General features: G+C 42.5%; 1 protein-coding gene across 1 annotated transcript; it reads left to right on the top strand.

The window, feature by feature from the left end:
* Positions 1–8,384: 8,384 nt before the first annotated feature.
* Positions 8,385–9,311, top strand: LOC104403395 (G-protein coupled receptor 55-like). Its single transcript, XM_010011509.1, has one exon. The coding sequence runs from the start codon at positions 8,385–8,387 to the stop codon at positions 9,309–9,311; it is 927 nt and encodes a 308-aa protein (XP_010009811.1).
* The last annotated feature ends 14,739 nt before the right edge of the window (positions 9,312–24,050 follow it).

The following is a 24,050-nucleotide window of genomic DNA, read 5'->3' as shown; positions in this document are numbered from 1 at the left end:
CACTCAACCATAGTAGTGTGAGACTGGCTGCTCACCAAACTGGCCAGTTCCTTTTCTCTCAACATTCAACCCTGAGAAACCTTTGTAAGTCAGAAACAAATCTACATGCATAGCTGGGCACCTCCAAGAGCAACTGCACTTTTTTCGTGTGTCCTGAGCTGCCTTTAGAGGTGTCTGCCTCATCTTGGAGATGCTGAATGTGGCTGTTCCCCATAAAATATAGCAGTTGCTAGGTTTCCTGATTTCCAGTTTTGCAGTCTCCTGAACTTGTGAACTTGCTGCAAAAAAGTGGCTACATGAGAAATACACAACCCCTTCACCATACAAAGTTCCCAACTGCACAATAGGTCACAGTACACCAGGCTTTGATTGCTTATGAAGATGAAGAAAAGAATATTGAGCAACCTGCAGAGCGCTAGTGTGAAGCGAAAGGCCTCCAGGAAACACTGCTTGTGTTCCAACCCAACTACAAGCAACAATTTCCATGTCACCAATGAAAATTGAACTTGTTCTTTAATTTACCTGTTCTGTAGACAGAATGAGCATCAAGGTACATCTTTGGTTAGGTGATAGCATCACAAGCTCTTTGTGTCATTCTCCTTTCCAGAAGTGTGCTGCTGCCTAGCTGGACTTGGATGAAGGAGGCATTAATGTCCTTCTTTTAAGAAGCCCCTTTTGGAGTTAGAAGCTGTTGTAACCTGCTCAGAAGAAAACAACTTATTAGCTTAACTCACTTTGGCATTCCAGTCTTTGAAACCTTTAAACACACACAAAAAATATCAGAAACCATTCACATCACAACATAGAAGACAACTTGAACTCAGGCCTGGGTGATAAGCCTTCTATTTCCCCGCTGCATCCAGTACTCTTCACAAGGGCAATGACATTCAGCTTTTCACACACCTCTTAGTTCTCTACGGGGCAATGTCTTTGCCTGACTCTTATTGCTCTGGTTGATTAAATCCTGTTATCAGACATGATACTTAATAGCTGTCTGCGAGAACAAGTCAGACTTGCCTTCAGAATGGCACAGGAACACACTGGACCCCACCTTTGAAATTTGATTAATTTGCACTTAGGCATCTTAATTCTAGATCCGAGACACAACTTATTCCATTCTGGCCATTAAGTACAATCAAACACATATTCTAGATGCTTGTGAAAGCTGAACTGCAAAGCTGCTTTGATATATTTTCCACTAAAAAGAGAACAGCAGAATTTATGATTCTGTAATGCAAATGAATGTGGTTTTGCTCTGTATGAACGTTTCCTCTGAAAGAGATTTTGATTCCTTGAAAATGACAAGTGCTGCCTGCTGTTGCCTGACCTAGCAAGAGCAGCACATATTGCACCTAGAGGATAAAAGATAGAGAAAGCTTGCCAAGCTCTAAAAAGTCCCAAACAAGCACTCACACACAAAAAAACCCCAGCACGTTTTAGTGGTTAATTAAAAAATGAAAAGATTTAAACTAAAACAAATAAAGCTCTTCTCCCCATTGAAAACCTCAGAGCCACGCAGGCGCCTGGGTCTCTGGAATTCAGTATTTAGCGAGCAGCAGTGCTGGGTGATAAAGGCACTGGGACCACAAAGGACTCACTCTAGATAAAAGTTAAACCAGAAAAGCCAACCTGCAAAAGACACATGGATACCAACAAATGACACGCTCACCTACAAGTGATGAACCCTCACATATCACAAGCAAGTTGCCAACTTAGCAAACACGATGTGTGCAGAAATGCTGATCTTTTGATACTAAGTAGGAAGTTCACAGATTCACAAGGAATGAACCTACTGCTGAGAGTGAAGTTGTAAAATTTATTTGAAACTAAGTTTGAAATATGCCTGCTGTGAGAGGAATAGAAGCAACCCCTCTTCAGCTGCAACATGACACAAAATCATTCATTCAGAGGTCACACCTCATTGCAGTATATTTGTTTTCTCCTAATACTTAGCTGCACACTTAGATTTCTTTTCGTGACCCCAGATTCATTACAGTCCATTTCTGGGACTTGTAAGTAGCCCACAGCTCTGAGAAGACAGAAGTTGGAAAGCTCTTGAAACCTCCCAGTTCCATAATATATTTCCCGAATGATATGAATCACATTGCCTTCATTTCTTCTGCTACATGATTTGCTTCCAAACTTTTATTGGGTTCTGCTTTTTTTTTTCCTTACTTCTTCAAATCTCAGAGGGAGGAAACATAAAATGCATTAAGAAATTGGTGTGTATTTTCTTCTCCAAGCCCTGTGGTACAAATGCAGGTGCTACTTTTGCTGCAGGAAAAACCCGCCCCTTCCCGTGGCAGGGGTGTTGGAACTAGATGATCTTAAGGTCCTTTCCATCCCCAACCATTCTATGATTCTGTGAATTTCCCCAGAAAGACCAAATTCCCTCCAAAGCCAGGTGGCTATTTTTGAAATGTCACTTACAGATTCCCCCACTCTGTATTTATGGCCACAGCAAAGGGCTGCAGTGTGTAAGGTAGAAGAGCAGTCCACAAGTGAGAAGAGCTGGTCTCAGCACTAAACAAGCAAGTTTAACACTTCAATCAGAAGGGTTCCAGAGAGAGACTATTTGCACTCATCCGTATGAAGTGTCCATATGACATACACAGATGAGCTACTTGGGGTTTTGTTCTCCTGCCAGTTTTGTTGCTTGGAGTTGAAACTATTACGTATGAGAATGTCACATTGTCACCAAACAGCAATTAACTTTTTCCCAGTAAAAGGTGTCACTTTATGTAACCATGAACATCATTTAATGCCAGTCCCAGCCAAGCCACAGCTGGCCAGGACCTGAGGAGACCAGCACCTTTGGGTCCTTTACTGTGTCCTAACCTTGCTTGCTCTCTCCTGAAGAGAGCAGTGGATGAATTTTCCTGCTGTTTACTCTTTGCAAGCACAGTTACCTTTCCAAAAGGTGTATATTGCATGACACCTCCCAGGGCAGAGGAAGACTGACTCCATCAGGAAAGTGCTATTGATGGAAAAACCATGAAAGTGTGCCTTGGCTACTGCATGACTCACACATAAGGCACTAGTTTAGTGCTCTGTATACCTCACTCCTCCCACCAATAAACATTCGTTTGCTGACATGCAGTTATGAACCAAACACCTAAACTGGCTAAAACTGGCACATGCCCTTTAAATAGTTTAACAGCTGCATTTGTGTAAGTAGCTGTATCTTTCAAAAGCATCTGAGTGCTTTTTGATCTCCAGTATGCAAACTGAACAGAAACTGGGGGGGAAAGACCTATTCTATGAGAGCCTCTCCTACAACTTTCCACTTCCTCATCTCACCTCCAGCTCAAGGAATAACTGGACATTTGGAGGCAGCCACCACAACCCCAATAAAACACTCAGTTCCTTCACACCAGTTAAAGTCCAGTCCAAAACGAACTGGCTTCAGAGACAAATCACTCCTTGCCCTATACTGACAACTGACTGGAAACAGCTGAGGATTCAGGTTTTTGCACTCTTTCACCTTCACTTCTCTATATAAAGAAACACAAAGCGTGTTTTTAAATAGGAAGGAAAAACAAAAAAAACAAACCCAAAAAAGTTAAGGATGTGGTTATGCCGTTTACCAAGAGCACTGGTAGGGTATGGTCTATGAGCAAATCCTCTCATGCTCTGTAGAACAACTCTGACTGAAGCAATGCTGCTGATCTGCTTGCTGGGTTCAGGTAAAGTAATTCCTATTTTAAATAATAACTTCCACTCCCCCCCCCCCCCCCCAATAATTTAATGTCAACATTGATTGTAGAGCAGTATTTTAAAGCAAATTTAATAAAGATGAAGCATGTAGTGTTGCTTAGCATAGAGTAGAAAAAGAGTTCTGCTTTAATGATAAGCATAGGTATATTCTTTGCAATCAAAATACTTAGAATAAAATTATAAGAAATTATCTAACTACAGATAAAATATGTGGCAGACATGGGCAGGACTTACTGCTCTGCATTGCACTAAGCCATTTTACTCTTCTGTGCGTCCACAAGTGAATAATTTATATCTAACATGAATAATCTTCTAGAAATTTGGTATAAACAAAGACTGCTTCACACCAGAAACATTATTTGGCTTGTGTTGATTAGGAGGGTGATTATGGTAAATGCTATAAAATTCCTTGCTGAAGCACCAACTTGAATTTTCCTCATTCCTCTTTTACAGTATAGCTAGATTAAAAATTATTGGTGTGCTGTGTTCTGTCATCTGATTATCATTTCCTTACTATTAAAGCTACAACAACACTTACAGTAAGTTGTAGATTTTATGCTGAGAACATTCCTCCTAATGAAGCATTCATGGATAAGAATATCCTTGATCTGTCATCCGTAGTCTGTGCTAACATGCAGACTTGTGTGAATCCCAGCTAGTGCCAGATGAACTCAGATTTGAGCTACAAAGAGGAAACCATTCACAGAATGCTGTGCTGCAAAAAACCCAAGCAAAGCAAATTCTGTAAAACCTTGCTGTTCCATTTCCTATGTCAGTGCACATTTGCTGCTAGCTTAACCACCAAATCCTGCTATCAGTAAACCCAGTTAGCTTTTGACTAGTCCCTAGGAAGTGGAAAATCCTCACTTGGTAGGAAAAAATCAAGAACAAAAGGACTGGTGATGACACAGGGTCTGGACCAGCAAAGAAAAACTCCTTGAAGTAGTGTTAATTACAGTTTCTTACATCTGGCTTCTAGAAGTTGTCTAAAACAACTCTAGAGCTGCAGGCGATTCCTTCAGGAAACTCCTGGAGGATGGACCAATTTTCTTCAGAAGACTAGAAAGGAGCAAACTTGGTGTCTGTCTCTTAAGAAAGTGGAAAAGGAGGAGATCACTAAGCCCAGCTTCAGTATTTGGATACAAATTGGAATCACCCACTGAAGAATCTATTTGCAAGCCCCCAGAAGACAATGCAGTGGTAAGTAACAATCTGCACAGATTTGTCTGAGAATGACTGAAATAGAAGTAATTTGACTTTCTTCTGTGAAATGTTGACAGCACTTGGGAACAGGGTGGAGGAGGGGTGAACAGGCTTCAAACTATCTCTGAAGAAATTCTCATAAGCAAACAAAGGAAACATGATATGTAAGAAACTTCTATATGATTAGTAAGTACCCACTGAGATACTCATCAGTGTCTACCATACAGAAAAGACCTATTTGGTACAATTCAGTATCTTTCAGGTTGCATGTCAGCAGTATTTTTATTAATAATTTGGATAATGCAGTAGAGATGATGCTTAGGAAATGACTGCAAGGCTATTTGTCAATGAAAATCAATCTTCCAATAATTTTGAGCAAACCTATTACTCAGTGCGGACTGTTGGCAAATGCTTCCCTTGGATATCTCAAGATGAGAAATGTAAATTTTAAGAGGGTAAGATGATCAAAAACGGCAAGATTTTGAGAATCAGGCACTCCATTAGAGTACTGGAAATTATCAGTTTAGAGGCTGGCTAACATTTACTTAAAATTAACCATTTTCAGGAGTAATGCTATACGTAATTTGTTACTGAAGAAAAAGCATTCAGTGAAGACAGAAACCTGATAAAAGTAGAATCAAAACTTGGATTTTTGTGAGACATCACGAGCAATTTTCTTATATTTAAAATAAGAAGTGCTGGATTAACAGGTGTTGTCAACTCCCCCAAAATGCTTCATGTCATCTGATTTGTCCCTGGCTAAAAGGATGCTCTTGGTCACAGAAGACTTATGCTCACACAACAGCACAGTGCTCCTATGTCCTCTTACCTGTCCTGCCCTCAGGCGACAGCAGTGTCTGTCTACAACAATTCCTTGAACACATGGCCCCAGTGCATCTCTAGTGAAATGATCTCACCTCTCATGTACCACAATCACATGGTTTTCTAAGCAGCTGCCACACGCTCCTGGTTCAAAGGGATTGACTAACAAACCAAAGTTTTCTTTTTATTCTCCTTTCCACTGATAACAATCAGATCTCCTTTTGCTATTTCCTAAGTTCACAAAGCTGCACCAGTCCAACTCATGTGGCTCAGTCCAGCTTTCTGGAAGTGGCAGCTGGATCTGCCCTCTGACTAACAAACAGCACGTCACGCTCCTACAGCGTGGTCACTGTGGGAAACACTGCCAAGGAGCTGTCTCAGTGAATTTGTGCATCCCTCTAGTAGCCTGCATCCAGCCTGTTTGTGGTTCTCATTAGCTTTCTTGCAACCATTTCATTACCTACTTAACTGCTGTTGTTCTGACCCTCGCTTTTCCTCAATATTTCTAGTACACTTCACTGAAATGCAAGTGCCTTCAATCTTCATCCTTCCCCTTATCTCAAAAAGCAGACACTTCACCAAAGAAGATAATGGTCTGGCAGGAGCTGTCAGTTTTCCTTAAAACTCTCTAAGAAGATCTGACTCAAGAGTTATAAAATTGCTTTAGTCACATTTGATTAATTCTTTACTATGAGGGTGCTGAGGCGCTGGCACAGGGTGTCCAGAGAAGCTGTGGCTGCCCCATCCCAGCAGTGTTTAAGGCCAGGTTGGACACCGGGGCTTGGAGCAACCTGCTCTAGTGGAAGGTGTCCCTGCCCATGGCAGGTGGTTGGAACTGGATGAGCTTTAAGGTCCCTTCCAACCCAGTCTGTGATTCTATGACATACTTTCTTTCAATAGATCCTTTTGATCCTTTTAGATCAAAAAGGATCCTATTGATCCTTTTCCAGATACATTACTAACACACGCACTTCATAACAATTAATGGGCTGGACCTTCAAGCTTTACATGCCTCTTCTTTCTGTAGTCTGAGCTGGAAATAAACTGTCTTCTCTGATATGAGCATGTTAAGCTTTGAGTGCATTCTGCTTTCAGATACAGTTATTTCCATTATCACTCACTGATTCCTGCAAGTCATCCCACCTCTGACCTCCAGCACAATATCAGCATCCCTCCGAAAAGAGAGGTTTAAGATTTGGCAAAACCCAAGCCCATTTCCTCAACTAATATTTAGCAGATCTACTTGTTCTCCATTTTTCTCTCTTTTTATGTTATATTTTAACCATGTAAACAAACAAACAAACAAACAAAAAATCTTTTACTAATTTTTTTTGGTTTCTTCAGCAAAGTTCTGCTCTATTTGATGTGCTTATGAGTGACCTGCCACTTTTTGTCCTCCAAAGCAGAGATTTCCCTCTTGATCAGATTCTTCTTAAAACCTCTTAACTTACTCCTAAAATGTCTTTTGAATTTTAGCTGAGCTGGACTGGGAATTCTATCTACCAATTGCTTCTCCTTCATTAGGATTTTTTGTGATTTTGATTTAAGGATGTTATCAAAAAGCACTTTTAAGGCATAGCTTGTTAGAGCGTACGCAGGTTTGTAAGACCAGTGTTAATACCTATTCCCCACAAATTATACATTTTTAAAGAACAATATTCAAACTTAAACAGGGGAAGTTTAGATTAGATATAAGGAAGAAGTTCTTTACAGCGAGGGCAGTGAGGCACTGGAATGGGTTGCCCAAGGAAGTTGTGAGTGTTCCAACCCTGGCAGTGTTTGAGGCCAGGTTGGACAGAGCCTTGGGTGACATGGTCGAGTGCGAGGTGTCCCTGCCCATGGTAGGGGGGTTGGAACTAGATGATCTTAAGGTCCTTTCCAACCCAAACTATTCTGCGATTATGAAGAGGTCACACATTTACTAATCTTTGCTAGATTATCTAAGATAACCAGTTAAAGTACTTGCAAACCCAAAACTTAACCAATGCTGAAAGTTAAACACAGGCTACAAAAGGTGTTTACTCAGTTTGTACCTAGATAAAGTATCAGTCGTCTTAAGCTTACCTTCTAAAAAACTGCACCAGATAGAAGCACTATATGAAATTAAATACCCATATAAATGCAGGTGTAGTAAAAACGCACCATCAAAAGCTACTGATGTATAGGGAATCACAGATATAAGAGTAAAATCCCAGCTATTAGTTTAACCCACATTAATATGGAACAATAATTTCATGAGGAAAAGGAACATAAGTGTTATGGAAGTTTCAACATACATACAAGTTACTAGAGATAACCAGTACACTCAGAGTTCTGAGAACATACATTTGAATAGGTCAGTCTCTTAAATATCTGGATGGGATTATTTTAAAGGAAGTGGTAGTCAGTGAATGCTGACTACCTGATGTCAAAAACCAGACTCCTTTATAACAGATCAAGCCACTCAAATCAGAAATAGAAAGCTCTATGCTTGAGATGAGGATTTGCTTTCAGTAACAGCCAAAGAATGATCAAGTGTCTAGCTCAAAACCAAAAAACCCCAGAGCCGTGTTTGAAAGTATCTCACTCTGATATATCAAGTCATTAACTGGGAGCCTTACACATTTCCAATCTGTTTTCTCTGTTGTCATTTTAGGGGAGAAATGACCAACAGCAGCGGGGAATGCAATTTTGCAGACATCGACAGATTAGCAAAGACCCTCCTGCTGGGGATCTCCATCCCCACCTTCATTCTCGGGCTGGTTCTCAATGCCTTGGCCCTCTCTGTGTTCTGCTGCTTTTGGAAGAAACAAACCAAAACTTCAGTGTACATGATCAATCTCGCCCTGGCAGATGTCTTGTTGCTTCTCTCACTCCCACTCAAGCTGTACTACTCGATCAGGAAAGCACCCAGACTCCTGTGCTCATTCATAGAGTCTCTCTATTTCGTCAACATGTACGGCAGTATCTTCATCATCGTCTGCATTACTGTCGACAGATATATCTGCATAAGGCACCCATTTGAAGGTCGAGCTAACCAATCCCCCAAATGGGCTATCTTGATTTGCTGCTTCATCTGGGCAGTAGCTTGGCTTTGCAGCAGCCCAATGTATGTGTTTCATGAGGAAGATAATTTTAAATGCTTTCACAACATGTCCGAACAGGCGTGGAGCACCCCCCTCATTGTTTCTGTAGAAATCTTTGGATTTCTGATCCCACTTGCAGTGATCATTTTCTGCTCTGCCCAAAACATCTGGATTCTCCTGAATCACAAAAGTCAAGCTAAAAAGAACGTAGAAGGTAATGGCTCCTTACGAGTCATTATCATCAACCTCGTGGTGTTTTTGGTGTGCTTCACACCTGTCCACCTTGCTATCTGCCTGCAGTACCTGGTAAGACAGCATGTGATAGTGGACTGCAGTATGAAACAAACCATCAGCTTCTTCATTCAGGTGTCAATGATAATAGCCAACCTCAACTGCTGCCTGGATGCCATCTTTTATTACCTTGCTGCAAAAGAATTCCGTGAGAAGACACACCTCAAAAAGGTGATTGAACTCTGTCCTGTTTTTAAGCCTTGTGCCACATGATGGGACTGCCAGCAGTAGAGGAGCACCTCTTCTTTGGCTCCCACTTGCCTCACAGGACGCCAACAGCATTATCCCTGACGTAACAGTAGGGTCACGTTGGCCGTGGCAGGGAGGGTACAGGAGAAGGACAATGTTTTTCTGATGAACGTGAACTTGTTCTGTATTTTATTTCCCTTTAAAGATGAAAAGGGAAAGACGTTGGAAAAAAGCAGCAGCATTAGCAAAGTGACAGAATGACACCAAAAGAAGCATTAAGACTTGACGGTATCCACTAAATGTGAAAGGCTTGACAGAGGAAAACTACCCAGATCACTGCAATGCCACTTAAAATCAGCCTTTGTCATTGCTGCACCAGTTTTCCCTTTGCCAATGTGATCAGCAAGTTGTTGCTAAGGGCCAGATAGAGAAACAACTATTCAAAACCTTTCTAACTTAGGTGTCTGAGACTTAAACAGCAGTACCCAGCCAAGAGCCTGACTCTGCTCTTTCCTTCTGTAAATATTCCAGAAGGTCACTGTTGGAGTTCATTAGCTTTGAACGGCTTGGCCAGCCTGGAACAACAGTGAATTCTCCCTCCTGTAAGCATTATACACTGGTCGCGGCTGCTACGCAGGACAGCAGCCTCTGCTTTTTCATGGTGGACAGGCTGCCCAATATACAACCCCAACAGAATGCCTAGGTACCAGCAATTCCTTGAGCAACAAACATTTCTGAGTATCTTTGCTGAGGAGTCAGCATGGGTTTCTGCTCCAATTTTAAGAATGTTTTTGCACATGAAAACCAAAAGAACCCCTTCAAATATGCCATTTACTGAAAGAGTGTATGTGATGAACTGTATTTCTACATCACTGTATTTCTATCAAAGATGCAGCATGACACATGTATAAAGTTATTCCGTCTGTTTTCTGTTTTCTTCATTCTTTCTTGGAGGAGGGGAATTAGGGAAGCAAGCCTTGCATCACAGAAAAACAGGGAGCTCCTGTCTGATATACTCCTTACTCCCACAGCTGGAAGACTGAACCAGCTCTATCCACCTCATTCCTTAGCAAAGTCCTCCTAGCCTACACTGTACACTTCACAAAACATCTGTGGACATCTCTCAACCCTTCTCAGTCAGCACTTCTGGTATGTCAACAGCCTTGTGCCATTTGCAAGTTTGGCTCGGAGTCTAAACTCAAGGTTTCCTTGTTGCAAAATTAAGCCTACAATTTCTTGTACCATTATGTTGCATGGTTCATGCTCTTAGCCAGAAACACTTTCCCATCAAGAAATCCATTTCTGTGCCTTTTAAAAACAGCTGTAAAAATGGTCTAAGATTGCTTGTAATCAAGTCTTCATTCTGGGGCAGATGTTCTCTTCATTCAATATGTGAAAAGAAAGTACCTTATGTCTGGAGCAAATTGAAAAGAAAGGGCACCCACTTTGAGAGTACAATTCATATGCTCAGATTTGAAAGTATGAATTGATTTCCATGGAAATGATTGATTGTGCAAGTGGGCAGCTGCACATATCTAATACTGGGCCTAAACGTACAAGTGTTTTATAACTTGTTAGTACTAAAGCTATGGCCGCAGCTGAGGCATGCAAGGAGCTCAAAAGCAAAGAAGGGTTTTTATCCTCATCTTTGCCATTATCTGCAAAGGAGCAAGAGGAAGAGCTTTACAAAACTGTAGGTTTTCAAAACATTATTTGCTAGTGCTTCAATCATTCAGTAACTTGCAGCCTTTTCAATGAGTTAACCTTTCTTTTTTGCAACTTTCACATTACTTTGCATATGAAATATTTGTGTGAAAAAGAACATGTTCTACTAAATAAACTGTATATATATGAAATGTATGATTTGAAAATACATTTTAATTCCCCAGTCAGCAGTATATAATTCTTATCTACCTACTTCATCACAAGCTTCTACCATTTTCTCCTTAAAACAACTTCAAGACTTAGTTGGAGATTTTCCTTCCCAGGAACTACATCAGGTTTGTAACTCTGGCAAGTTGCAACTTTGGCAAGAACAACTGAATAAACAATAATAAACAGAAAAAGTAAGAACAGGAATGATGATCACATCCAGATGGATCACACCCAGAAGTCTGGGAAAGATAATATGCTGATCTTCAGAGGAATAAGTGCACATACATAGTAGGGAGAGAGAAAAAGTGTGTAGGGACTCTTCTATGCATGGGTGGGGGAGAAGTTTGATGTGCCAGGGCTAGGGAGATAACATTCACTTGTGCTGATGCTCAGTCGATAGTAGAGGCCCAGCACACTCAGATAAGGAGAGACTTCAACTTAAAGAATAAATGAAAATCATTTTCTCAATGAAGGAAACAGAAGTCAGTTTACAAAATTCATCTCTAAGAACAGGGCGTCCTGGGGCGCACTACGAACAACTGGTCTGTAGACTTAGTCTGCTCACGTCATACATGGCAGCAAGCTCATAGCACAGAATCTGGAAGTTAAACTGGACTACTTTCTTCCATTTTTTGCCACCAGTGCCACTTATTTGTTGGCCAAAAGTGATTTTATATATAACTGAATTTGTCTAAATTTTGCTTGTTACTTATGTAAATGAGAACTGTCTAAGCATTCTTGAAACGTGTGGGAAAAGGGGGAAGAGGGCAGGGAGAGGAGGAGAACCCATCTGTGTTGGTTTTACAGGGCTATTACAACAGTCAAATCTTTTAGCACAAAATGAGATCTTTTGTGCCAGAAGGTGTCACTTTTAACTGACTGCTTTTCAAGATGAACTTACATTTAAATAATAGACTTAAATTCCTTCTTTGACCTGCAGCTAAGATTACAGGTCTTCCTAAATCAAAGTTTTACATGCAGGCTCCTCTGTGAAATTTGCTCTAAACTCTGGAGAATATCCAGTTGGTGTTATTCTTATACCAGGACAAAAAAACTCAATGAAAAGCCTTGTGCAGTTTGAGAAGGTGCACAATTCTGTCAATGAGTAAATCTGAAGAGCATTTGACATTTTAAAAACAACAACAAAAGCCTTTCTGTGTCAATACACAAGTTGAGAATTTCTATTTTCAGACTGCACAACAGAAAAGGTTTCTTCTCTCGATGTTGTTATTAATACACAGAAAAATGGTAGGAACCTGAATGTGAACCCCTCACATACCCAGGTCTCCTCCCAGGAGCTCAGTTGCACTGTGAAGTCAAAGCAGCATTGTCCTAGTGATGAAAACACAAAAATAAATTCAAAATTAAAAAAACACCAAGTGCTACCCAAAACCACATTTTCAGTTCTGCTCTCTTCTGCGAATTGAACAAAACCAGATGCAATTTGACACAGTCCTTAAAGAGCAGCTCTATTTAACTTTATATTTTCTGGACAAGGCTCTTTCAGGACACAAAGGTTTTATCCATACTTCTCCAGCAGGGCCAAACCCCACAGGTCTTCCCAACACAGCAGAGAGCTGGCTGTTCTCAAGGGCATTCTTATCAGTGGAAGACTATCCACCAGTATCCTGCAAGTAGCATTTGTGCAATAGCAAATATGATCCCGAAGCTGTATTTTGTACACTCAGCAACTGAAAGACTGTAAAGCATAAAAGTAGTTTGGACAAAAGGAAAAGAAACACAGTCCAATTAAAAACAAATCAACCCCACAGTTTGTTGCCCAAACCCTTTTCCTGTCCCTTTGTTTGGTGTGTTTTATGATCTTCACTTCAGCTCAGTGCCGCTCCACTATATACATATAAAAGTATCATCAGAACAATGCCAAACCTTTTAAAAAGTAATATTGTCCCAGAGGTCCCTTTGAAATAACATATCTAAAATATTTTTAACAAAAATTTAAAAAATATCGAATAATTTAATAGCAAGTAGAGGATCTGTTACGGAACATCTTATTGCCTTCATAAAACTGCTTTTATGATACTATATGATTTACAAGCTGGAAGGCACCTGAGGGAGGATCCAACCCTAGCTTGAAGCACTGATAGTCTCCTACCTTCCAGCAAGGTGCTATGGTGAGCATAGGTGGACAGACACCTCTAAAGGTCCAACATCATTTCATTATGATTAAATACTTCAGTTAAAAGCATTAACCAGACAGTTTTTCCATGTGAGAATGGTCAGCCATCATTTCTTCCAAAGTTTTACTCACAAAGAAAGCCTAATAAATGTCACTCTAGTAGTTTATCATACCAAGTACTTTCAAGTGTTCTGAAACCTGCAGTGAGAGAAGCAGCCACCTCTCTGCCTAAGGCAGCCTCCAGATTGTAAAATGATGTTGAAACGGGTTTGAAGACTGAAACTGATCTTCAGAGAGATCGTTCTAAACCTCACATCTTTGTGTGCTGCTCTAAGCAATATTTCACTCAAATGTCATTTTCTAGTGCAACTTACCCTGTCCAAAATGCACACAAACCAAAGATAAACCAATGCTACTCAAAGGTACACACTTCTGCCTCTCTCAGCAAAATGGTTTTGCAGGGGTTTTTTCTCCTCTCACATTCAGAGCATGTTCCACTTTAGACTAACTCATTCCTACAAACCTTGAGTGTGCTCTCCATACTTCCACTCAAACACAAGGAGAGGAGCTGTGAAAAGGCAGCAATCCTTTGAGGTACTGGCAAGTCTAGCAGGAGCCCTATGTGCAAACCTGCCTGGCAGCCACCCTGTTCTGAACAACAGAGCAACAAATGGCAATAGCTCAGGCAACCCCTTTATGGAGTCAGATGGACAATGAGACCTTGGCTGCCACACACCAAAAGGGACTTAATTTTTTTCCAAGGGGAATGTCTTTACAACGAGGGGCAGAAATGTGTTTGTGCTGACCAAAATCAAAGCTGAGTTGGTTTAATTTCAAAATAGCATATTTGCAAAGCGTGTAGAGAAACAGAGACACAAGCTACACACACACTCTACTCAGGCTGCTCCTCTGGGACTGCTAAAATACAAAACATGGAAAGATAGCGCAAAGGCTCAGTTACCAAAAGAGGTAACTGCTTTTCCCCTCAGTCCCTAGTTCGCTGTCTCTGTATGGGGGAAGAGGAAGATGAAAAGAGGATGCTGCAGCATGAGGTAGAAAATAGTTACCACAGAGGGAGAGCTGAGCCCACTGCCATCAGAAGGATCTGCCTGAGCAGCTCACGGTGGTTTCAGTCCAAAGATGCAGACCTGCTCCTGAAATCAAAACCATGGGACGCACAGAAAACCCCTTTAACACCTACTTCTGCCCAAGGCAAGATTTTGTGTATCTCCCCAGAAGTGTCCCCAATCTGCTCTCTGTGTGTGTGTGCCCATCCAGCGCTCTTAAAAGTCATGCCCTTTGCCACTTCATCTCGCATCACAGCTCCCACCCAGCCCTCACACAGAAGACAGACCCTGCTGCTCAAGCAGGACATGGCAGGACTGGGCACTGGGCACACCATGTGGTGCCCATCTTGCTACTCAGTGGAGGTGGCCACTGTCACAGAGACAGCTCTGCATAAGCTGGGGCTTCCTTCATCTGCACTGACAACTTCTGAAAACAGCTAAAACTATTTCCCCAGTAAAGACATGTGGGAGTGAGAAGAGAAGGAAACAAATCCAGTACTAAAACACACCTTTTTTTAAAGGTATATTTTTAAAGTTAGAGAACATCGTTTTATAGAGAGTATTATGTGAGGGAATCTGCGCTGCTTCTGAATACGTCATTGACATGAGTTTCTGTTGGCAAAAGAGCTATTTGCATTGGAATATCACTCCTAGGAACTGCTTGCCACATAATATCACTGCATGATGAGGTTTTGCAGTTCTGTTACCTTACTGGTAGCTGGAAAGCTCCAGAGAGATAAAACTCACCCCTTCAGCAGGGGTATGTCCAGTTCACACAAGCAATCTTCTGTTTATCTTGTTAACATCAGGCAAACACACAGATTACAGCAAGTATTCACACTGAAACAAACCTTGCCAGACTAAGAATAGCTGTATTTATATAGTGTCTTTCATCTGAGGAAGTCAGAATGGCTGAAGACAAGACACGTGATCCTCTGCTGCACAGACTGCTCTCCATCAAGTGCTGGAAACATGGGAAGCAAAAAGGGTGACAGGCACTGGCTGAGCTGCCAGTGTAGCTCTGGTCCTGTGAAGCCATCCTGTATCCCTGGATTGGCACAGTTCATTGCCTTTGGCCCTGTTGAAACTTTTTCTCCCATTTATTTCACTCCAAAGTATCTACAAAATACATGTCAGCGGCACTCACTGCAGCATACTGCATGACAGAGGGATCACCAGAAGCAAATTCATGCTGCAACCATGAATTTTTAATTCACTTGGGTTGTAAATCACTGCCATTTCTGCCTCACCAACAGGTCATAGAGATGGCAATTGCTTTCCCCAGCACCCATTGCTCCAAGACGAAGACTCATGACCAGGAGTGAACTCCTGGTCATGAACCAGGAGTGAGCCACCACTGGACTGCACACACCCAGCTCAAACAGACCTGCAGTAAACCTGCTCTGAAGCACCAGGATGTCATCTACATTGCCTGGTCTATACCAACTGACATACTTTACTGTAAAAATAAGCCCTCACCCAGTGGCTGGCACCTCCTCTACACCATGCCAGCTACTTTTACACACACTGCCTGTACTGAACAGTACTTACTCATTTAAGCCACAACAGGCAAAGCTGCAGGGAGGCAGACCTTGTGGCAAGATGCAGGCGTTTTGAAGCTGCCATGCCCCACCATTTATCTTCTCCTCACCCCACCTCACCACTTCTGCAAGTTCTCTTTTAGCTAGCGTTTCGGGCCCCAGCCCTGGACCCTGTGGTCAGCTTCCCATGGGGCAAGGAGCATCCCAGAGGTGTGAGAGAGCCTACCCAATGGCAGCTGCATCATGGCCTGCTCCATAGCACCCAGCTCATGGCCAAAAGTGCTGCCAAGGGCGCGCTGCTGCTTGTGAACTGCTATGTTTGTGGGAGGTTTGAAAAATGAGTTGTTTTTCCTCCCACTTAACTGAAGCACAACAGCTTCAAGGACAGACAAATGCCCATGTTAAAAGAACAAGGTGAAATCTGCTTTTCTTCTTCATTTTTAAGGCCCTAGTTACCACTTCCTTTTTCATATTTCCTGAGACTTGGCAAACTACACTTGTGAGTGAGAGATGTTGCTCTATAGCTCATCTTCATTCCAACCAAAACTGTATTTACCTAGTTCAGTGCATGGGTAAAAGCCTGTTCCAGTTCTGAAACTGCAAACAACAGCGTTAGTGGATATTATCACCACATCAAAGTCACACACCACAAACTGTCCTCCTTTTAAAAAGAATGCAGCTTTAAGTAAACATGAGACATTCCAGTTAAAGCTAATAGAGCAGAGAAAGGCTGTAGGCTGTCTAGTCATATGAGAGACATATATATATATATTAAAGATATAGAGATATTGTATCTTTCATACAATGTGCTGAAATGAGAGGTTTCATTTGGGTTGCCTAGAGCAGTGCCAGGGCTCAGTGTCACTTTTCAGTTCCTCTCAGCAGCTCTGTTTCCTAGCTGCATTTTACCACACTGTAAATGTACCGCACCTTCCCCAGAGTGAACTGCTCCCACCTCAAGCAGAGCACCCTCCGCTGCAATGGTAAATAAACTGTTGAGGCTCCCTCAACAGTCACTGAAAAGCTTGTAGCACCTCCAGGGAGAAATTCAGCTTTTTAAGATCTGGACTGCCCTCGACAAGAGCCGCTACATCCTCCTGTGGGACAGAAGGCTGCTGGAGCATCTGGGCTCTCAGATCACCTGTCTGTATACTCCACATCTGTTAGACCCTTGCATATCTGTATCTTGCAGTGAAACCATACAGCTGCTTATTAAGCATCTCTGTCACCCCAATCACCTCATTACTGATTAAGACACAGCCAGCAACTAAGCCAGAAGCTGAGCTGTGGAAGGGAGACCATGCATGACTACCCTTGTCGGTTAATAGGAATCCAAACAGTCATTAGTATCTGTATTACAACTACTAATTGCCTGGTGTTACCAGGAAAAATGAAGATTCCAGTGTTTTGCTGATACCTTCAATCAGTTTATTTACTGAGTAAACATAACTGTGATTTGTTTCCCCTTTTTTTGAGCTTACTTTGGCTGGGCAATTTTCCTCAGCATTTCCTACAATCACATCAAAGCCTGTGGAATATACCACTTCTTTTAAAAGGATCCTCATTCCTCAGGTTTGAACCTTCTACAGAACACTGCCTTTTCTCTGCTTCCACTGCACTGCAGCATCTTAAGTGTGCCCAGCACATTTACAGCTCCAGTAAATTCAGAGAACTCTGAACTTCTCCAGCTATCTCTAATTTACTGAGGTCATACTGCTAAGCAGAGCCTTGAGATGCGATTACCTTGAAACCATAGGAGATCACTTGACTGGTTAAAATACAACTGTGATTCTTTTGCTTTTTTTCTCACGTAACAAGCAGCACTAAGCTCAATAAAGACAGTAAAGTTTTTGCCAGGAAGTAACACCTTCAAAACCTGTTTCTTTTTAGGTTTTTGTAGTAAAAACACAAAGGCATCCTGGGAATTGAATCTTTTTCTTGAAAGTAGACAGCGTGATTAATTTTGAGTCACAAACTTTCTTAAATGCGTCTAAATCACATTTGACTAATTTACATAGCAAAACCTGTTTTTCCTCCTGTTTTGACTTCCAGCAGTGGAAATTCAGCTTGGAGAATTCAGCTAGATCATTTCTTAGTTATACATCCCTATCAAACACATTCCATGATGGCTAAACTTTTTATAAAAGTCCATTTCACTGCTGTTTTCTAGCAACACAAACATAAGAAGAGACCAAAGCTGGTGCTACAGCCAGAGCCTCACCAGCAAGGAGGCTGACAGCATGCGAGAACAAGCACATACTCCCTTTCCACACTCATGCTGGAAAGCCAACCCCTGCTCTCTCTTACCCCACTATTCATTTAGAACACAGCCTAATGCTTCAAGCGCCACCACTTGTGGATTTCAGTCTAACTCAGTGGGAATTACCTCTCTGTTGGCTCGATGCTGCAGACAGGAGAAAAAAAGAACCAAGAAAAGTCCTACCATCGAATAAAGTATCTCCTAATTGCACCAAGCACCAGGTCTATTGCGTATAGAAGGTGTTCAGGTTCTCTTTAGGACAGAATTCACTACCACCACCTTCAGCCCCACTCCTTCAAACCAACCAGGGAGAATTCTCTCCTGTGAAAACCTGACAAGATTTAACAGTTTTTAAACAGAGAATATACATCATGCTCTGTCTCCCAGCAGGTGGGAAATAGCAGGGAGACTTTTCCTTACTTTCAGCCTTTACCTACACCTTGCTTCCAGCCTTCTGCCCTTGAAACACCCTTGGTCATACAGCCATGCTTTGGTTTTTCTGTCTCCTGCTTTTAAAGTACTGTCTTTGACCTTCTGCTGCATTCTTCTTACAATTTGACCTCTGGACAAATCAAGAGGTGTGACCAGGTAAGTCTTTCATGCTGTTTTCACCCAGTCCACCTACAGATGGAAACCCTTTTCAATGCCAACACCAAATGTTGGGTGTTTTTAAATGAATTAGAGCTTAATGTGACTGATACAATTGCCAGTCTCTACCAATGCCAGAGTTAGCATCTGCACCAGGGACTCACCATCATTAGTCTAGTCTTCAAGTCCCTGTTTTTTTCGGTTGTCGCTGTTCTCTCAATTTGTTTGACTGGAAGGTGGAGAGTGCACCCATGAGCTTCATTGTGGTCTGTAAACACCTAAAGAGCAGAGATACATTAGCAAGAGGCACCTCAGCAGAGCCCCTCAGTGCACACAGAGCCACAACAGTGATGGTCACAGCTGAGCCAGTGTCCTTTTTAACATGCCTGTTAGTGCATCACATACAGGTGATGTCTATCATCCATGACTCACCTGTGTGGCCAGAAACCTCTTTAACAGCAGCTGTCATGAATGATCAAGTATTGAATTTTTTTTCAAGTTTTTAAAGATTTCAACTCCCCTCTTTTTCTGTGGTGCATTTGCATACTTCTTTAACACAAGCACAGCCTGGAAAGCAGCACTGAATCAGGGGCATGTTGAAAGCCAGTCCCTAAGGGATAGCATGCATAACACACACTTGCTGTATATGCAAGACCTGGCACAGAGCTTCAAACCAGTTCCTTTGCAAAGGTCAGTAAATCAAATGATACATGTATTATAAAACAATATAAGTAAACCACTTTCTCTTCCCCAACAATACAAATAAACCACTGTCTGTTCCCCATCACCACAGGCAGCCAAGATACCAACACACTGGTAGAGTGATCCCAGGAGCATTTTCAGTCTGTCAGCAAGTGCAGGGTTTCCTATGGGACATATGCTGGGCTAGCTATGCTTTTCCAGCAAAAGTTGCTTCCTTTTTAAGTGGCTGTACCATGTAGAGGACCAAATACATCACAGTCCTCCAGGCTCTAAGGTAATAGCAATTATTCAGAATGTTAACATTCTGGGCAACCTCTTTCTGTCCCTGAGCATGGCCTCACCTGAAATGCAAACCCTCATCTGTTCCTGAGCCTTGCACATAAGATTTGGCTTCTTAATCTTTACATTTCAGTTCTCAAACTGGTTTGCTCCTGGGTTGCTTAAATTGAATAAGGCTTCTTAGCAAACTTTCCACCTTTGCTTCTCCTCTAACCTCCACCTAAGGTAAGAAGGTATCCCCCAGGCTAGGGAAAAGAAGAGCCATCCCTCCAGCACCCACGGGGGTGACCATAACCAGACACCCCCCTCTTACCCTCAGATGTCCTCTGCCTTCTTGCACCTTGTGTTGCCCATTCAGGTAGTTGCCTGGCCACGGGGCTCTTTTCCCAGGCTTGACATTTGCTAGAAAGCCACGGCTGGGACTCTTCAGAGAATCTGCCCCAGATTTCCCTCAGCAGTGAGAAAAGGCTGCTTTTTCCTGTACATTGGAAAGTATGGGATTGAGTCATAGGTCTTCTCATTTCTGTGAGCTGGGAGACCTGAAGATTGTGTGTGCTCCTCAGGATGGAGAACGTGGTGCTAAGTAAAAAGTGAAGAACCAAGGGTAGCGAAGTGACTGGTGTGCAACATGAAAACATGAACGCAGAAACCCTGCCTGGGTTTCCTTCTTGCTGGGAGGTTTGCTGCACAGCACCCGGACCCTTCTCAGTCACTCACCCAGCTTCACCTTCAGCAGCATGATGCAGCCTGGGTGTCTCCTGTACCTTCGTATAGGAGATGGACCTATCTGAAATGAAATTAAATGAAACAACTTTAAATAATGAAAACACCTTAAAACACAGCCCTTTACTGTAGGCAGAGAGATCTCTGAAGAGGAGATCACCCATCACCAAGCATGGCCCACCAGGAGGAAGGTGCAAGGTGGCAAACTTCAGGCTCCCAGTGTACTTCTTCTTCCTCTTCCAGTGCCCTTCAGCTGGGCAGCAACTGGCCCTTGGACCCCCTGCAAGCTGGAGCAGGCTAAAGACAAGCTGTGCTTCCTCCACAGCCACACGACACAGCAATGCACAACCTGGCTGTGAAAACTCAGCTGAAATCAAACCAAAACCCAGCACTCACATTGTCTCTGTGATTCACCTGTACACAAAGTGCCATGGTCTAACTAGCATCAAGGTGACAAATACAAATAGTTTTATAACAACATCATGTACTGGCTGTAAATCTTTGTGCTGTTGAGTAGCAGTTCCTTCTACCATGGGTGCCTTGGACATTGGTGTGCAAGGTGCTGTTGAGCAGAAGAGTGGGAAGTCACAACTATATAGTGTGTCCATTTTTTGGGGGGGGAATAACAATTAAATCAGCATGGGTGAGTTTCCTCCAAACATGTGTCCTCCCCTAGATCCAGAATCATAAGCAAGAATTATCCTACACAGAAATGGTCAATATTTCTTAGTTTGATAAACCAGGTCAGTTTAAAAGAAGTTCCAGGAAGAGATTTGGCTGAAATATGCAGGCTATGTATATGCTATTAAACTGCAGTTTTAGAAGCTTGGACTCATCTTGATATTGAATTTGATCTAAATTGCACAAGTTTGTGAGATACAGAGGAATGGAAGCAACAATATTCTGGATCCTGAAACAATTTAGTCAGAAGAACCAGGTATCAACTCTGCAGAAATTTAACTATGGGAGGAATAATCTTGTAGTTAAAGAAGAAGATAGTCTACCAGTTTCTCCCCCTCCCCCTGTAGTTAAGCTCACAAGCCTGACTGCTATATCAGCATCAGAGCCACAGGCCTGCTTAGTTTGGCTTCAGTGGTTGTGGTTATTTACAAAGAAATGCTTGAGACCAGAAAATTTTTATGCCAATATGTTTAAATACTTGACTTCACTGCTGCATACCAGGAAAACAACAGGAAAAGGATGTGGCCTGATAAATGCTCATAACAACTTCATCAGTGTCATATTTAATTCTAATCCATTTGATTTTGGTAAGAATTAATAAATGTGAGAAGTCTGAAGCATACACATACCACGTTATAAAATAAGTAGTTTAATAAGCTCCATTTTCAGGCAGGAAGACAGACATTTTTTAAGCTCACAGCAAATACTGGTCACCAAAAGCCCTTTACACCTTTCATCGGAGGCACAGAAAATAAAAAGGCACAGAATAGTGCAGTCTCAGCCCTCTGAGGAGAGCTAGAGATGCCTGGTGGAAAGAGGGAGAATGGCATGAAGGAAAGGGCAGGAGCAGGGGCTCTCCCTTCATTTGTTTGAAATCCAGGCTGTGGTGCCACATCAGCTCCTTTCAATAGGGGACTATATATCTAACTATGTATAGATGGTATAGCATATAGTTACATATAGATAATAGAGTACGGGTGGTATGAACCTCCCTCTGTCCTAGTGCTGCAGGGCAGGAACACCTTGCACACACCTGCAGTGAGGAGAGATGGAAAACACACAGAAAGCACATTCAGCTGAATGCCTGTGAAAAAATGAAAAGGCCATCAAACCCCTTTCCTCTGTCATTCCTCTGCCTCCCATTGTGTCCTGCCTCTCCCCATGAGTATGTGCAGACTGACAGCAAGCAGAGGCTACATCACTCCTGTCTGCACCAGCCTCCTGCAGCTCTGGCTTAGAGAGAACTAGTAGTAAGAAATTTGGCCTTACTGGACAATTAGAGGTGCAAGAAAGCATAATGAAAACATCAGCCTTTAATTGCAAACGTGATCAAAACCCATCACTTCCACAGTAGAAAAAAAAAACAACCAAACAAAGAAACTACATTCTATTAAGTTGTATCTCTTGTCTCAAAGCCAAGAACTTAGTGGGATTCAATGGAGCAACACAAAGATGTAAAGCTACAGGTATTAGGAAGAACTGCTTCCCTTAAATCAGGTTATTTACAGGTTATTTCTTGAGACAATGCTTGAATCTTTCTCTCCCCGGACCCTGCAATATGAGGGGCTCAGAGGATTAAACATGCCACTTGTTGTGTGCTTTTCTGAACATACTTCTAAGCCTCAGTTATGTGCTGAATGTGGTTCAGCAAATGCTTTTCTAAGCGAAACTACTCTGCACACATTGCCCCACGAACATTAAACCTCACACATTCCTCATTTTATAGGTTAAACAGCACTGAGGTGATTATGCACACTGTCACACCATAAGGCTCCTCATTGACCATCTTCTTCAGGCACTTTGGCCCACTGCTTTGGCTTACAATGAGCACTAGTGTCAGCCTGAAGGACAGGAACAAGTCAGCCACCACTGTTCAAACTCCCTTGGAAAGTCCTGACCAACGTGTGCCAGGGTCCCTGGCTCCTGTCCCAAGTGTCCTGCAGAGGAGCCCCTCTCTGCCCCATCACATGAGGAGAAACCCTTCCATCAGCCTTGATGCCAGGCAATGGGAAGATATCCACAAGGTCGTTGGCATCCAAGACGGCAGACTGTATCCTGGGGTGAATCAAACATAGTGTAACCAGCTAGTCAAAAGAGGTGGCTATCCTGATGTATTCAGCATTGGTGCTGCCTCACCTTGAATAGTGTGTGCAGTTCTGGGCCCCTCCAATTAAGAACGATGCGAAGGTGCTTGAATGCATCCAGAGGAGGAATGTCCCACAAGGAGTAGATAAGGACTTTGGGCTTGTCTAGCATGGGAGAAAAGGAGGTTCATTGCTCTCCACAGCTTCCTGAGGAGGGGAAGTAGAGAAGGAGGTGCTGATCTCCCTGGTATGCAGCGAGAGGAATGGTTCAAAGGTGCACCAGAGGAGGTTTAGACTGGGTGTTAGGAAGTATTTCTTTACCTGGAGGGTGGCCAAATACTGGAACAGGCTTCCTAGAGAGATGGTTGATGCCCCAAGCCTATCAGGGGCTATTAGACAATGCCCTTAACAACATGCTTTAACTTGGCAGTTGAACTAGAGGATCATTGTAGGTCCCTTCCAAATTAAGTAGTCTATTCTATTCCACCAGTTAAAAGCTTCTAAAGGGATTGGCGTTAAAAATAGGGCTGGTGTCCTGGGTTCAGCTACAGCAGTCATTTTTTCTCCTTCTTAGTAGCTGGTGCAGTGCTGTGTTTTTGACTTTCAGCCTGGGAACAAGGCTGGTAACACCGATGTTTTTAGTTGTTGCTAAGTACTATTTACTCTGACCAAGGACTTTCTCAGTCTCATGCTTTGCCAGAGAGGAGGGGAAGCCAGGAGGAAGCAGAGGCAGGACACCTGACCCAAACTGGCCAAGGGGGTATTCCATACCACAGCACGTCATGCCCAGTATATAAACTGGGGGGAGTTACCCGGAAGGCCCAGA

Source organism: Nestor notabilis, unplaced genomic scaffold (assembly GCF_000696875.1).
Source record: "Nestor notabilis isolate BGI_N333 unplaced genomic scaffold, ASM69687v1 scaffold3343, whole genome shotgun sequence".
Classification (NCBI taxonomy): Eukaryota; Metazoa; Chordata; class Aves; order Psittaciformes; family Psittacidae; genus Nestor; species Nestor notabilis.
This window is presented reverse-complemented; position numbering and strand designations above follow the sequence as displayed.